This window comes from Mytilus californianus, unplaced genomic scaffold, assembly GCF_021869535.1.
Source record: "Mytilus californianus isolate M0D057914Y unplaced genomic scaffold, xbMytCali1.0.p SCAF_1, whole genome shotgun sequence".
NCBI lineage: Eukaryota > Metazoa > Mollusca > Bivalvia > Mytilida > Mytilidae > Mytilus > Mytilus californianus.
The window spans coordinates 44025715-44041944 of record NW_026262581.1 but is presented as its reverse complement, the minus strand read 5'-3'; the positions used below and the strand labels follow the sequence as shown (position 1 = coordinate 44041944).

At 31.3% G+C, this 16230-nt stretch overlaps 1 protein-coding gene across 1 annotated transcript; it reads left to right on the top strand.

Moving 5' to 3' along the window:
• The first annotated feature begins 1859 nt into the window (after positions 1-1859).
• Positions 1860-15860, top strand: LOC127702053 (uncharacterized). Its single transcript, XM_052206060.1, has 7 exons — positions 1860-2046; positions 6419-7415; positions 10807-11175; positions 11479-11888; positions 13685-13784; positions 14665-14750; positions 15250-15860. The coding sequence occupies exons 2-7, from the start codon at positions 6422-6424 to the stop codon at positions 15295-15297; spliced, it is 2007 nt and encodes a 668-aa protein (XP_052062020.1). The 5' UTR covers positions 1860-2046; positions 6419-6421; the 3' UTR covers positions 15298-15860.
• The last annotated feature ends 370 nt before the right edge of the window (positions 15861-16230 follow it).

The following is a 16230-nucleotide window of genomic DNA, read 5'->3' as shown; positions in this document are numbered from 1 at the left end:
ACTTTGCAGGTAAAGAAGACATCATGCAGTAGCTAGGTGAATGATCACAACAAAACGACAATGTACAACTAACTGATTGTGAAACAAATCAAACAGTTTATATTGTTCAAGGTAATAATTACATTACCGGAAGCAAAATAAGATATTTGATTTTTACATATTTTTTCGTTGTGGTCTTCCTATCATTAAGCTGTCAGGCGATTTCAGTTGCCTTCTTTTTATTTCAATATCAACTGTGGTCATAAAATGACACGGACGAATGCAATGATGACTCATTTTTAATTTTGTTACTAAGTCTATTGTAGTTTATGTTAAAGCGACGTTCAATTTCCGGATAAGTTTTATTGTAATTTAAACATTAAACATCTCGTCTGCTAAAGAAACTTTTCTAAGAATAGCAAAATCATAAGCGGGAACGTAATTTCATATCAACTTGGGTATATGTGCTCAATACAGAGATGCTGATGAAATGTCGCTACATTAAAATGGAAAGACCATCTACTGCACTGCCTGAATAATCATATATTTCAAAGGAGATTTCCCGCCTTTATTCATTATAGAAATTGCTTTTAATTTGTGTTTGTCCAAACTTTTACGTTACAAACTTTTTTAGAATTAAAAGCTATTTGTATATATATATCATCATACTGACCTTCACATATTTTGTTTGATAGGGTTTTGTCTAAGGACAAGGCTTGATATCGGTCAAAAGCCCAAGCTGTCAGAACTTTGAGCAAAAAACATCTGTACACATAACTGTGTATGTTGTTATTTTATTGTCTCAAACATATATTATTTATCCTAAATGTTCCCTAAATAGCTATCAAAATTTTCAATAAATGTATCTTCAGTGATGCGCGAGGCTTGAATATTTGAAAGTCCAAAACCTAATAAAAACGTTAAAGAAGTAATAAAACCAAAAACGATTAAACGTAAAGCCAAAACATCAAGAACAAAAGGAAATCAGAGCTAAGCACGGGAAAGATACATTCCTTAATCTAAAAAAGCTATCAAATATCATCTTTCAGATATTGACAAGACACTAGCTTGACAGATATTGATACTTTTTTATTTTATCTTCTTCATGTTTGCATCAGGACTTCAAAATACAAAATAGCCTTGAGATCTTGTCATTAATATCGAGATGTCAGCCCAGGTCTTACCTAAAAAGATATTGTCGGTAAAAGATGCCTAATACATAGATGGTTCTGATGGAAAAGTAAGGTCTTGGCTCATAATTAATTCGACAGAAAGTATGTTTTCAATTTTGTTCAAATATGTCAATTTCGACATGTTAACGTGATCATAGTGCATCACAAGTAACATTTTTGTACTTAAATCATCCAATTCATTTTTCAGGGAAATTAACATAACTTGGAGTGATTGAAGAGTTTCACTTTCTTTGCAATTTCAGGGACCATACAATGGCTTGCTTCATACTTCGTACTTTCGCCTTATTTTCATATATTGAAAATCCCTGCAATTATTTTTTTACACTGATACACATCACATTAAATGTAAATCAGCAAAGTGAAATTTTTTTTTAAGAATATAAAGAATTATCATGATACGTCGCATAACAAATTCGAAAAAGGCTGGGTTTTTTTACAAAATAGTAATAAAATTAGCATTTCTAAAATATATGCAGTTTTTCGCTTAACACTCCTGATTTTATTATTTATTTTTAATTATTTATTTATTTATTTATTTATTTATCGTTATTATAATTTATCATATGTTATGTGTCAAATCTAATGTTAAATTAAATAAAAAGGTAGTATCTAATTAAAACACAACTTGTATTTTGTCTTCTGTAAGGTATTCTTGTATCTATTACATGCCAGGGAATACTCCAGTCGTGTGATGGATCATCGGTGTCATTTATATAGCATTTAATGTTCGTGACAAAAATATCACACTTCTTAACAACGTACTAATGAGTAACACCCATTTACCGTAATGAAGGTCTAGTGATTCCATCGTAGATTGCCTGTTTCCTGTAAAGCATTATTATTTTGGAGAATACGGAATATTTTTAACCTAAACGTAAGTAAATTGATTTTGAATAGATTCATGAAGAGAGAAGAAAAATATGATGTAAGACGAGTACAAAAGACGTTCTGTTATAATAAAACAAACGGGAAAGCTGATATCCTTGTCGTATACAATAACCAAATTCAGAAAATGTGCAAGTGAATATTATTTAAAAAGAGATGTGATATAAAAAAAAATTCATCAAAGATACTAGGCTTATAATTATCAGCTACAAAGAGACAGCAATCAACAATCACAAGTTAACTACAAATCGAATTGATGAGGTATAGAAATGGTCATCAACACTTGAGCTATATGTAAAGCTCTAGATTACTCCGGATGTAAGAAATTATAAACTAATTCAAAATGCACCAGGTGATCGTTTTTGCATAAAGGAAGAGGTATGATAAGAGCTATTATTTGGCCCCTAAAATTACAAAAAAGTAAATGCCCTTCAGAAGTATGTTTATTTTAAGGATAAATGAACAGGTTAATATAGTCCGGACACTTAAATGCATAAAGGTCACTTGTGGTATCACGGTAATGTCATAAACATGTTCAAATTGATATACCGCATCTAAAATGACCATTTTACACATACTTTTTGGAAAAAATAGATGTCATATCCCTGCTGATACACATATAATGTACTTACATTTTGAAATTAACAGACCGGACCTAAAAACTCTCCAAAGATTAAAGGTTTATAATTCAGTACGCCAAATGCACCGTTCGTCTGCAAAAGACTCATCAGTGGTGCATAAATCAAAACAGCTACAAAACCAAATCAATTAAGAAATGAAAGAGCGTCGAAAAAAATGTAAAAGGTATTCTTTCGATCTATCTATTTTTTGCATTGATGAGTGTTGATGTCTTTAAAAAGTGTAATGTTTTTCAAGATATTGACAAGATTTCTTATTTTTATTCTTTTAAAGGTTCATTTAGTTCTAAATTATTAATTCATACGCAGTAAAATTCCAGATTTTCATCACCAAAACGCTCGGTTATGACGCCATAGCAATACATGAATACATAATTTCTTGTTTTGTACTAACGAGAATTTGTTTCTACTCTTTTGTAAATAGATCAAATGGTTACATTTTTTTTTATTAATCTATCATTATTAGACAGAAATGAATGAAGTTTAGGGCATTTGATGATTGACCCTCCATTAAATTTCTTCAATGCACGACGTAGTGTGGTTACAAAAGAAATTATATCATCTTAATTGCGTATTTAGGTTCATATGGTGTTTAAAACAATGATTTTTAAAAACTGTAAAAGCTTGTTTGTAGTATGCAAGTAAAACATTATCTGTATGCATTAATGTTTTAAACCAAGGCTACGTGTTTTGTCTTAAAATTGTAATTTTTTCCATTTGGCGTCAGTCTTCGTGGTATAGTGGTCTACAGAGTTGACATATTGGTATCAATCAGCAAAATGGAATAGACAGTGAATCATTAAATTGATTTTTTTTTATTTGGAAGTCTTAAATGACACAGGGAGATGAAATAATGGTCCTATAATATGACAAAAGTAGCCCTCTTAACAGCCTGTCAAAATTTCATGTTCTTGCAGTTTTTGTCCATATAACATTTGTCACTACACCTACATACACTATACGTTAATTATAAAACTGATTGACAGAATTGACACATTTGGTGACCATCTTTGTCTGCGTAAGTATATGTTTATGCAATTATTTCCTTATTGTGGAGAAAATCATATACGAATATAAGGAAATACATATTAGGTCAATGTCTTTACTAATCGATTTGCGTAAGTACTGAATGAAGGAAACAGAATCATTTGAAATCACAAAATGTACAATACCAATTTACTTTACTTTTGTTTTTTGTGAGCGTGTAGTGATTTTTTTGTCATGAATTGATACAACATATACTTTCTTTTCAATTTTACATTCGGAAAAACATAAAATTAAAAGGTTTTGTTATGCTTAAGGCACCATACTATTATAAAATCTTTAATTCTTCAATAAACTCTGTTAGATGAAATTCAAATTTTCAGTTTTCTTCTGAAAGGAATCTAAAGTAAAAATAATTTCGACGAATAGCTGATTTTTTATATTGTTGTCTATTTAACTTAAAATTGAAATAATAGGACCTTGTTAAGTTTCTATTCATTATGTTGTACTCCAAATTTATTCGTATAAACTTTTTTTCCCGTATATGATCGTTGTCTATAGTGATTGTGTGTAGCGATGTCTAGTGATTAATGGTTACACGCAGTATTTTCCTCAACGTCACAGTGATAATCATCATCGTATTTATTAAATGACGTAGATGTTGTTGCATAGATAATTTTAGGCAGACATCTGAGGCGATAAATATAAGGAAACTTATAAATAAGCGAAACATTGTTAACTGTAGTGACCCCATCACTTTGTCTTTCAACTTTACACTTCAAACTAAACATAGAAAGATTTTAACATCCAAAACGAATTCGGTGACCATGAATGTATAGTTTTAAGATCCATTTTGTTACATCTGGTAATCCGTTTATTTGGCAATCGCCATGGCATTCAGGAAGGGTGTAAGAACATCCGTTGTTCGACCTGCTAGTCAAATGCGTTTTGTTAAAATAGACTTTTTCACTTTTTTGGTCTTTTGAAAAATGTTGTTTGTGCTGTATTTAGACCCCTCTATCAAGAAATTTGTTTTGCATGCACACGTATAAAAATTGCGGTTTTTATCCAACGCAATCGTAGGTTTGAACTTTGTTTTCAATTTAGACTTGTTAGTTCCATATATATATATATATATATATATATATAAACAAATTCACTAATAAGATTTTCGAAATTATAGTTCTGAGATATATAAAAACACATATTTCAGTAATTTTCATATCACTTCTGTATAAATTTTTGTTCATTTCTATAAATTTGAATCAGTTATATTCCTTTTAAAAAAGATGAAATATTCTAGGAAAACATGTTACATTGTCATGATATCGTCGAGCTACTGTAGCTTTTATAAATGTATCTGAATTAAGATTGGTATGTCATTCGGACTCTTAGTTATGTGAGAATTTTTTCTTCTCTTGTAATTTGTTCTACTGTTTTATTTCTTAATTTCTCATAATCTCATTCAGTTTGTTTATGAATTTCTATGTCATAAATCATACAAATATTACTGTAAAAACGTGACAGATATTTCATGTTTACATCATGTGAAATTATCTGATATCACTTTTGATATTTTTAGTTTTCATATTGTACTTGCTTAATTTTCATTTTTATTCTGGTGTTTCGCTGGGTGCATTTCTTCCATAATTGATTATGTGCTAATTATCAACAATTCAGATTTCCATAATGTTCACCTGACATCTAATAACTTGTTGCAAAATGATTTGATGGTCGTTTCATTTGTTTTATTATTATTATTTATTTTGGTTTTCAAAGCTCTTTAACTTAGTTATTATTTGCACTTCAATCTGTATTGTTTCAAGTGGTTTATCCAGATTTGGCATAACCTCTTGGAATCATTGGTTTTATTTTCTCATTAATTATGGTATTGATTGGGATTCTATTTTGATGAAAGCGACACTGATAAGTTGTATGTTTGCAAAACGCCGTCTGGCTTAATAAATTTAGGTATGGTATCTTTAGGGATTTGTACAATAACTGGGTCAGAGCAACTGTTGATGGACATTTCGTCTGCGACATTATTAGTCAACCATCATGTGCTGACATGAAATATTATTGATACAACCATTTGATGTAAATTTATTATTAAATAAATAATTGATAACATCAATGGTACCAATCTTACTGCACTGGATGCGCCTTATATTAAGTAATGTTTGAGGCCAATACATTATACTTTTATAACAGCAAATTTCAATCAAATAATTATCCGTATTGTCATGCCAGTATCGAGGTTCTGATTACTGGTTTGGTGATACCATCGGCGACTTGCAGTCCACCAGAAGAGGTATCGACCCAGTCGTAGTAATAAAATAAACGGTACTAATTTTAACTGCACCATATGAGCAAATCGAATGATTTGTTTTTTCTGCTGTTTTAATTTGAGCGCAACTGAGGTGTATCTAAGCCGTCTCTGACGCATTTAATTCTAGCCTATTATGTTATCTGTGTTTTTCAGAACTTTTAAAAGCGAATTGCTTTAAAAAATTATTGAAAATATTAAAGAAATGTTGAAACTAAACTTTTTCCTTTACTTGTTAAGTAAGTTTCTGAATTTTATTTTATTGTTTTTTGTTTTACATTTTATAATTCCCTAGAAATGTTGCATGATTGCTATTTTTTGTTAATTAGTATATGTTATGAAGATAAAAGTGTCTTTGTATAATAAGAATAATGATTAAGTGAGGCTAACTAAAATCATGATTTTTTTTTCAGATTATGAAATTACAGCGCACAAAACTTTTAGTAATTTTTCTAGTAGTAATTGTTCTTGATGAAGCTTATTCAGCACCAACAACACCACCAACGACTAAGGCAAATACCACAACGAAAAACGCAACGAATAAAATAAAAATAGAGAACAAACAGATGATAAAGACAAATAGAAAAAAATCAGTAGAATCAAAGAAAACCCAAAACCCGTCTACGACAACAGGACAAACCAAAATAGGTATCGAAAGCAAGAACTCAAAATCAGATATTTCTAGTAAAGCTTCTAAATTAGAAACCCAATCTAGTTTTACTTCAAACCTACCGGAAATGAAATCTAATAATATTGTTAATGCATCGACGACTACCAAAGTCATAGGTAATTCTGAATTAAAACAAGAGCGACAAAACAATGTTAAAGAAATAAAAAAACAAACCAAGAAAATAAGTGACACGAAATCAGTGCAAGTGACCACCGCAATAGATTCTTCAAAATCTAAACATTCAACAACTAAAGATAATGCAGATCAGAAAAAGACAGTTTCAACAAACACTGTTAAGACAATAATAAAAGCAGATAACAAAAGCAATGATGCTAAAACCATGCAAAAAGAGAACAATATAAATGTTTTAAAACCAGAACAGACATCTCAAAATGTTAACAGGCCAAATTTGAAAGAATCAAAGACGACAGATGTAACAAATGTAAAGAAGAATAAAGTATCCCCTAAAGACAAAACTACAAAAGATATTGAAAGCAAAAAAGGTTTAGTTGGTACAACATCAAATCCTTCTGCTAAAGATGCTAGTAAGGCTATCCCTGAAACAAAAATCAAAAGCAATGATCCGGAACGTGAGACAGCGAAAAAAAATGAACAAAAAGAAGATAATGTGAAAAATGAAAGAAAATCAACAGTCCGAAGAAATGTTCTAACAACATCTACAACCACACAAGCTACAGCTACTGATACAATGGAGACGGCTACAACATGGGATGGGTTACGTAAGTTTTATGCTCAGTCTTAATACTTCTTCTTTTTTATACATCACCATAATATGATTCAGTGAAGCATTCATAGTGATTGCCGTTGTTATGTAATAAGTTGTGTTATGCTTAGAATTGAAAATTTTGAATAAAAGAAGGTTAACATTCTGTCTTCAACACGATAGGTGTCTGTACATTCTGTCTTCAACAAGATAGGTGTCTGTACATTCTGTCTTCAACAAGATAGGTGTCTGTACATTCTGTCTTCAACAAGATAGGTGTCTGTACATTCTGTCTTCAACAAGATAGGTGTCTGTACATTCTGTCTTCAACAAGATAGGTGTCTGTACATTCTGTCTTCAACAAGATAGGTGTCTGTACATTCTGTCTTCAACAAGATAGGTGTCTGTACATTCTGTCTTCAACAAGAAAGGTGTCTGTACATTCTGTCTTCAACAAGATAGGTGTCTGTACATTCTGTCTTCAACAAGATAGGTGTCTGTACATTCTGTCTTCAACACGATAGGTGTCTGTACATTCTGTCTTCAACACGATAGGTGTCTGTACATTCTGTCATGCTCAAAATTACCCCAAGTATAGAAAAGTTAGGGATAAAGAATGAGATATGCTAAGAGTCGTCATATGTCCTCTGGGATTTAAAAAAAGGAAAATTCTTTAACAAATTATTAACAAATGAATAGAATAATATAATCTCGAACAGAATATGGCATGTGTGATGTCAATATGTTATCGACATATTTGACTTAAACTTGTTATTTTACACAATAATTTGGTATTATCATAAATAGATATGAGCCAAGGTCCATCCCAAAAAGATAGTTTTCCCACGTTAACTTTTTTGTATAAAACATATCTTTTTAAGTAAGACTTTAATATAAGAGAAACAAAATGATGTTATTATGAACACTTTTATGCAGTTTTGAAGTCGTAAGGTAAATTTTTAAGCAAATTCAAAAATATAAATACTGATTTCAGTCTTGTAAAAATCTGAGCGATTGTGTTTGGTAGATATTACTTTTTATTTTCGAATTCCAGGCGCCAAAAATATTGCTTGATCATACCTTGATTTTTAACAAAAAAAATTAACGGATGCTTATAACGTGTAACGGGTTATTTTAAACCATTTGCAAAACTAGAACCTGTTAATGTTAATTAAGTTTGAATCACATGTTGAGCAGAGAAACATTGAGTTTTGTTGATGTCATCGATTTGGGGTAAGCGGGGTAAAAAGGACTTTTTTTCATTTTGGATACGCTGCAGTACCATCTCTTCGGTCGTTTATCTATGATAAAAAGTATAGCAGGTCTACGCTTTCATTTTTATTCTAATTTTTTTTAAAATGCTAGTAGAGCGAGCAGGACTAACCAGATTACAGCTGATTTGTTACATTGAACGGTAAAATATGTTAAACACTATATTTACCTAACAAACCTTTTCTACATTACATGAAGTATTTGTGAATCACAATTTATCAACTTTCGTGATTTTTATTGCATTGTTTTCTTCGTTGCACAATTTAACAAAGACATAAAGAAAATCAAATTGACAAATTAAACAGGTGTAACATGTCCCAAGACTTTTTTTTATTTTCATTCATTGTAGAATATACAATTTTTTTTCATCAATCACTTAGATTGATCTTTTAGCATTTCAAAGCCTAAACTACAAAGACTTTTAAATCACGATATTTTATTTTATCAAGCATAATGCATATTTCAATTTGAAAGGTGTAACATAAGTTTGGATTTAAGTAATTTGTTGAAAAATTGACGGTCATTTTTTTTTTTATTTAAAACAAAATCCAAACTATCTAAATCGGTGAAGTCTCACTATACATGTGAAACGGGACAACGACCAAATGAAGTTTATATATATAGTATTGTAAAAGTTATTGACACTGACGAAGGCTATTTGTTAAGTCGAAATATTTGTAAACACGATTTTATAACATCATCTTCGTATATTACTATCTTATATTAGCACCGTTGCGCAAAGCTTAAGACTTTTATATTTATAAAGAAATATACAAACCAATGAGGAAAAAATAAGATAAATTCAAATAAAGAAAAGAATTGTTTATCTTGTGGTATGGAGGTTGGCCTAGTGGTCAAGTAGTGCTTCAAAGAAACTCATATTAAACAGTTGAACCTTTCTGATTTACAAAGTTAACTTTAAGCCCAACCATATGACACTTGTATTTCATGAGTAAGAATGACTGATATCGAAACGACAATACACAAGTTTTTTTATAGTTATTATCACAAATTGGTTGCTCGATACCATGTATCTTTGTCTCAACACCCTGACATGTTTACCTGATATTATGTCTTAAAATACAAGAATATTCTCGCTCCGTTTGCAGTTTATGCGATTCTTGCACTTTGTTATGTTTATTTGTTTAAAGAAAATGATTTACGAGTTTTGAGCATGGTATACTACTGTTGCAGCCTATTTCTTTTTCAATATTTACTTAGAGCAACGAAGTATTCAATTAACGAAAGAAAAATGAAATACCGTGTTGAAAAGACAAGTCCACAGTGTCTTTAAACTTGTTTCATCAGAGAACTAGTTTCTTCACTAAAACTCTATTATCAAAATTTGATTGGAAATTGCTTCTTTTGTTCCGGAACACTGCAAGGCTGCAAGGCATACAGTTGTCAATAAAAAAAGAACGAGACACGCAAACATTTTCAGCTAAACATCTTTTAAAATTTAAGCATTCAACCACATTAGAGATGTACTCAAAATTTGAATGGAGCTATCAAATCATTTAACAAATGAAAGAATGATAGTTCTACAAATACGTTTTGCATTTAATGTATCCCTATTTCATGCTAAGCTATATGTGCCTTTTTGTTTACATGTGAACATATCGTTGTGATAAATTTGGAGTCGGTTTCATTTTTTTGCTTTGTGTCGATCATTTCGACTGATTTTTTAAATTTGTTCTTATGTTGTGCTGTAACGCCACTGATCCAGGTCAGGTGGAGGGTTGGGCGCCCACAAACATGTTTAATCCCGCCACATTTTCTTTAGCCTGTTCCAAGTGAGGAGCCTGTATTTCAGTGGTTGACGTTGGTTTCTGTTTATCATATTTGTATTTCCTTTAGTGCTTTGTACATAAATCAGGCCGTGACTTTCCACGTTTGAATTGTTTTACGTTCTGTTATGTCGGGACTTTTTATGGCTTGCTATACATTGGGTTTTGTTCACTGTTGAAGGTCGTACAGTTTCCTATAGTTGCTAACTTCAACGCCATTTTGTCTCAGGTGGAGAATCTTATTGTTTTATATTGTATTTAACCTCTGATATTTTTTGATACACCGGTCATTAAACCTCTCACGTTTCAGGGCTCTTCCTGGTATAATAATTTTTCTATTTGTTACAGCATGCAGCTCTCGATTTCAAGCGCATCCGTTGGATAAGACAAAATTTGAAACAGCCTTTAATGAAAATGTGTTTGAAAATATCTATCAGAGTTGCCCAGTACCATTAGTATGGCGACAAGACCAGTGCAGATGTGGATGGGCAGAACCTGAACTTGTTGAATCATGCAAATGCTGTAGTCAAGGACTAAAAGCACATACAAATCCACAAATGTATCAACGCTTGGTAAATGGACAATGGCAAGAAGAGACTTGCAGCACTTATACTGATAGTCAAGTATGGAATGATGACAACTGCACTTGTGTGTGGAACCCAAATAAACCACAATCACACAAAGCACCAGTTTTCAGAGGAGCTATCTTACCTAAATGTTAGTATCTTTAGCTATTTCATAATAAGCTGTTTTAGTGTATTGCTCATTTTTTTAAACAGCAAGAATGTATTCTTTAATAATGTCTAGATGGAAATCCTGTCTATCCTTTTTTTTTAATATGGATTCAATTTTCTTCGGGTAATTGCTAAAATTGAAAGCGTTTTTATGTTTTTTTTCAATGATCTTTTTCAAAAACCTCAGTGTTTAAATGATGTTTTACCATTTTAAATTTGTTCAAATATATTCCTTTTGTAAATTGTTGAATTTCATGTGTAATCTACAACGTATGACTTATTTCAGTAATGACCAAATGCGTAAATTTGGTGAATATGACATTAGATGAAGGATTAAGAGATGCAGACGGTCGCGATCTTACTCCACTGTTTGGCCGTCAGAGAATTAGAGTGGTGGAAGAAAAAGGAGATATCGGAAAGTCAGTAGAAATTCGTCGTGCACCATTCAAATTAGGAATTTTCAATGGAAATGATTTACAATCTACTGTGTACTTCAAATTCAATTTTAAAGTTCATCCAGATCAAGTGCGCAGGCGTCAAAAGATGATAATCATGTCAAATGGTTGCAAAAGGCGTTGGCAACGTAAAGTGATTAAGCCATCATTAGAAGTAGCGTTCTATCCTTTCAATGAAACGTTTGAAGTACAGTTTTCAACGAGTGGAAAAACGGTTGTTGAGTTTATGAAAGGAGTTAAGGTATGCCTTTGTTATTAATTGGTAGTGAAAAACAGGAGTTCAAACTACTAGTATTCGAAACAAAATGGAAGCCTTTCGTGATCTGAAGATGCAAAATTTGATATTTCGAAATATTGTTAAACTTAATTGTTAAAACGGTTGGAGTTACAAATGTGAAATCCCAATTGTTCTCTACTGAATTAATTACATTTTCATGACAAGACCAAGAATGCAAAATGTATACACATGGATGTCGTTTTGATTGGTATCTCCTGCACCTCTATACATTCATTGTGTATATGTTTACACATTCAAGCATGAAACCGTACCATGATCTGATCAGTGCAATTAAACACTTCTGTATATAAAAGGAAAATACATATGATGTCAATTTCAGTGCATAAGATAAATTGTTTATGGTATAAACTTCGTATGGTACTCTCGAGACCCAAAACGTAGGAAAACAAATATATAGAAATCTTGCATGAGTATTAAAATAAGAGTTATGATAGAACAGCCGAAGCCGTCTTTTAGTCTTTATAAAGTACCATTCAAATGGGAAATGGTGCATACCGAAAAGTATAACAAATATTCGTAAGGGTTCCGCGGAACCCAGTGTCTCGCCTACTTTTGCTGTTGTCTATGTTTTCAGTGTGATAGGGGAATGCACATAATAGATTTACAGTTAATGAAATAAAACGTTTGAAATCTACTTCTGGATACTATCTTATGATCATAAACAAGCTTCTGTCCAAGTTTGTTAAAAATCCAGGATAGTTTAAGAAAGTTATTAAAATTTAAAAAACTTTAACCACAGAGTGAATATTTGTGGACGCCGCCGCCGACGGAATGTAGGATCGTTATGTCTTGCTTTTTGACAAAAGTCGCAGGCTCAACAAAAATGGGGCCTCTAGATACTATCTTTTGGTTGTAAGAAGCTTCTGTCCAAGTTTGGTAAAAATCCAGGATGGTTTATGAATCTAATAAATGTTTTAAAAACTTTAACTGCAGACAGTATGTTATGTTAACTTGAAGAAAAACTAAGTCCATTTATAAGTAATATACGGAAAAACAGAAAATAAATGTTTACAAAATATCCTTCTAGATACTAGCTTTTGATCATAAACAAGCTTCGGTCCAAGTTTGGTACAAATCCAGGTAGTTTAAGAAAGTTATAATATTAAAAATTTTAAAACTTTAACCACAGAGTGAATGTAATGTTAACTGGCAGAAAAACTAAGTCCATTTATAAGTAAAATACGGATAAACAGGATTTTTTTTAACAAAATTTACTTCTGGATACTATCTTATAAGCATAAACAAGCTTCTGTCCAAGTTTGGTAGAAATTCAGGATATTTCAAGAAAGTTGTTAAAATTTTTAAAACTTTAACCACAGAGTGAATGTAATGTTAACTGGCAGAAAAACTATGTCCATTTATCAGTAAAATACGGATAAACAGGATTTTTTTTTTACAAAATTTACTTCTGGATACTATCTTATGATCAGAAACAAGCTTCTGTCCAAGTTCGGTAGAAATCCAGGATAGTTTAAGAAAGTTATTAAAATTTCAAAATCTTCAACCACAGAGTGAATATTTGTGGACGCCGCCGACGATGACAACGACGGCGACGACGGAATTTAGGCTCGCTATGTCTCGCTTTTGTGATAAAAGTCGCAGGCTCGACAATAAGGACGAACTAAATATTTGATTTCAGTGAATATTCGTAAAGTAACAAATCTTACGTTATCAGACATTTCTGTTTAGATTATAGATAATAACATATTGAAAACCGATTTTTGTTGCTTTATTTTTAGGACGCAAGTGGATGGTACCAATGTGTTTTATATTTACAAGACAGGGTGCTGAACTTAAAAGTAAATGGCAAAAAAGTTTATTCGACAAACGGAATGTCAGGTTAGTCTTTGATAAACCATCATTACAGTATCGGTATCCTTCAATTTATTACCTTGATGTAATGACTTCCAATGTTCGTTTAGATGCAGGTTTTCTCTGAACGTGTTACATATTGTAGTTAAGTTTTTATCTAAATAGTGAACACTTTAAAATAATAACCAAAACATTCTACGGTCAACTTTCCCCAAAGGAGTTGGAGCATTAATTTCTGAATAATTTTCAAGTGGAAATTTAAGAAATGCTGGATCGATGCGTTTAAGACCCATTTTGTTTTTTACCTCTTTGGTAGGGGTTGTCTCTTTGAAACATTACCCTTTCCATTCTCTATCGTATGATATAAATCGTGTAGTTGTGAAGCACTTACAACTGGGTTAATGATGCCAGCGGTGGTCAGCATTCTCCAAATAGCCAGGGGCGGATCCAGGATTGTTGAAAGAGGTGCGTAATTCACGATAACTGGATATAAATTGCCGAGTGGAGCGAGTCGAAAACATTTTTAGGCCATTATATATCAAAAATTTATATATATCGTGAAAACATGAGATTTAAAATTTCATTTAGCGATCAAAGAGGGGTGTACGCACACTATGCCACTATGCCGCCACTGATAGCGATATTGACCCGGTGCTAGTAAATAATGATAACACGTTATGAATTAGTGCGTCCAAAGAATATTGTAAAAGTGTATCATGCTGTGTTTTTTTGGGAGGTTTCCTTTGTTTGTTTTTAAGGGGTTTTTTTATTTGCAGAACAAATGAATCTTAAATAAATAGAAATTGTTGATGATATAACTTCAACGTTTCCTACTTCATAGTTCCTTGGTGTAAGTAAGTATTAAGAAAATAGTCTGTTTCTTATACATTGCGCTTGTGTATTCCAGGACGAGTTAAATCGACGGATTGCCCGTTAACAGTGGCAGGTTCACCTACAAATCCACAAGAACATTTTGATGGATATTTGGATGAAGTAAGTTAATTTTTTTTCCACAATTAACATTCGTTAACAACGAATTACTGTTTTGATATGGTTGAAAAGATTTTCCTTTAATAACTGTGTCTTAAATATTATTTTTGTGTATTGATTCCGTTTAGTTTATCACACTAGAATTCTTTAGAAACAAGTAAACATTAAAATGATTATGCATCATATTTTAAGGAAGACTGATTTTTTTTTCATAATTTTGCTCAAAGGTATTCTAGATTAAGCAATTAAGCAAATACAAGTTGAAATGTGAGTAAAAAGAACAGCAAACGAGCAAGTAATTACTTAGCAAACATTACGTGTATGAATAAAGTAGTTCACAGTATTTCTAAGATTGTCTATCATCTAGCACTCATCCGTACATAATATTTGTTTGATGATGGACTTTGCTTTTTGTAATTCGTTGGGTTGTTTAAAAATAACATTGTCGTATTGTGGTGGAATCTATATTGCAACTTTTATAACATATGTTTTTTTTATTTAGCTACAGATTGTGAAACAGTGTAAATATGAGCAAGATTCAGCATCGTGAGAAAAACTTATGACTTCCAAATATCATATTTGTTGAAAAAGTTCTATAGTTCGAAACAGAATTGGTGTTTGTTTAAACTCTATTTCAAATCAAAATACGAAAAAATGCCAACAATTATATCAGATTAGATTTACATTTCACAAGCATATATATTTCCATAGCTTATGATTTTTCAATCACAATAGACACATTAGCTTATATCACACATTTTTTGGTAAAAGATCACTACAAATTCACCCAAATTTCCTATAGCAATACAAAAATTCTTTCTTATTCGATCATTACATAGATTCGGGTCTATAGTATACACACAATAATTGTCCATGAAATTTTGCATATGGAAATTAGTGTTCGTGTGGAGTTGTAATGCCTAAGCACATACCATAATATACTAACGTATTCTTGCAAATTGGAACGTGAAAACAATATGTGTTTTGAGTATAAAATTATTGTTGCCATTTATTTGTCATTTTATGAATTTCACGGGTTGTACGATTCACATCTATATGTTTCTTTGACTGTGTATAATATAAAGCGAAATCCAATAAAACATTTTACTTCAATATTGTCTACTTGTGTTATTATTTTACAATTTTATAGATCTTCATTCGAATGGAACACCATAACACCACATGGACATTCAATGTCACTTCTCCGCGACATGACCCATACGTAAAAAGAGAAACTGCAATCCCAACTAATAAAGAATTATATCTATATTAATTTTGCGTTCGAACAGTTCTAGGTTTTTTCTCCCTAAGAGTTTTAAAAACTAACAATTATTTAATAAAAACTTAGACGAGAAATAGTGAACATCTGAAAAACCAATAGATTGATTTAGTATTTTTTGTTAAAACGTACATCCACGTTAAAATAAGGTCGTTTTTTTCAGAAATTCGTCCGTTTCTTGTTGGATCTGCTTATATCCTTTAA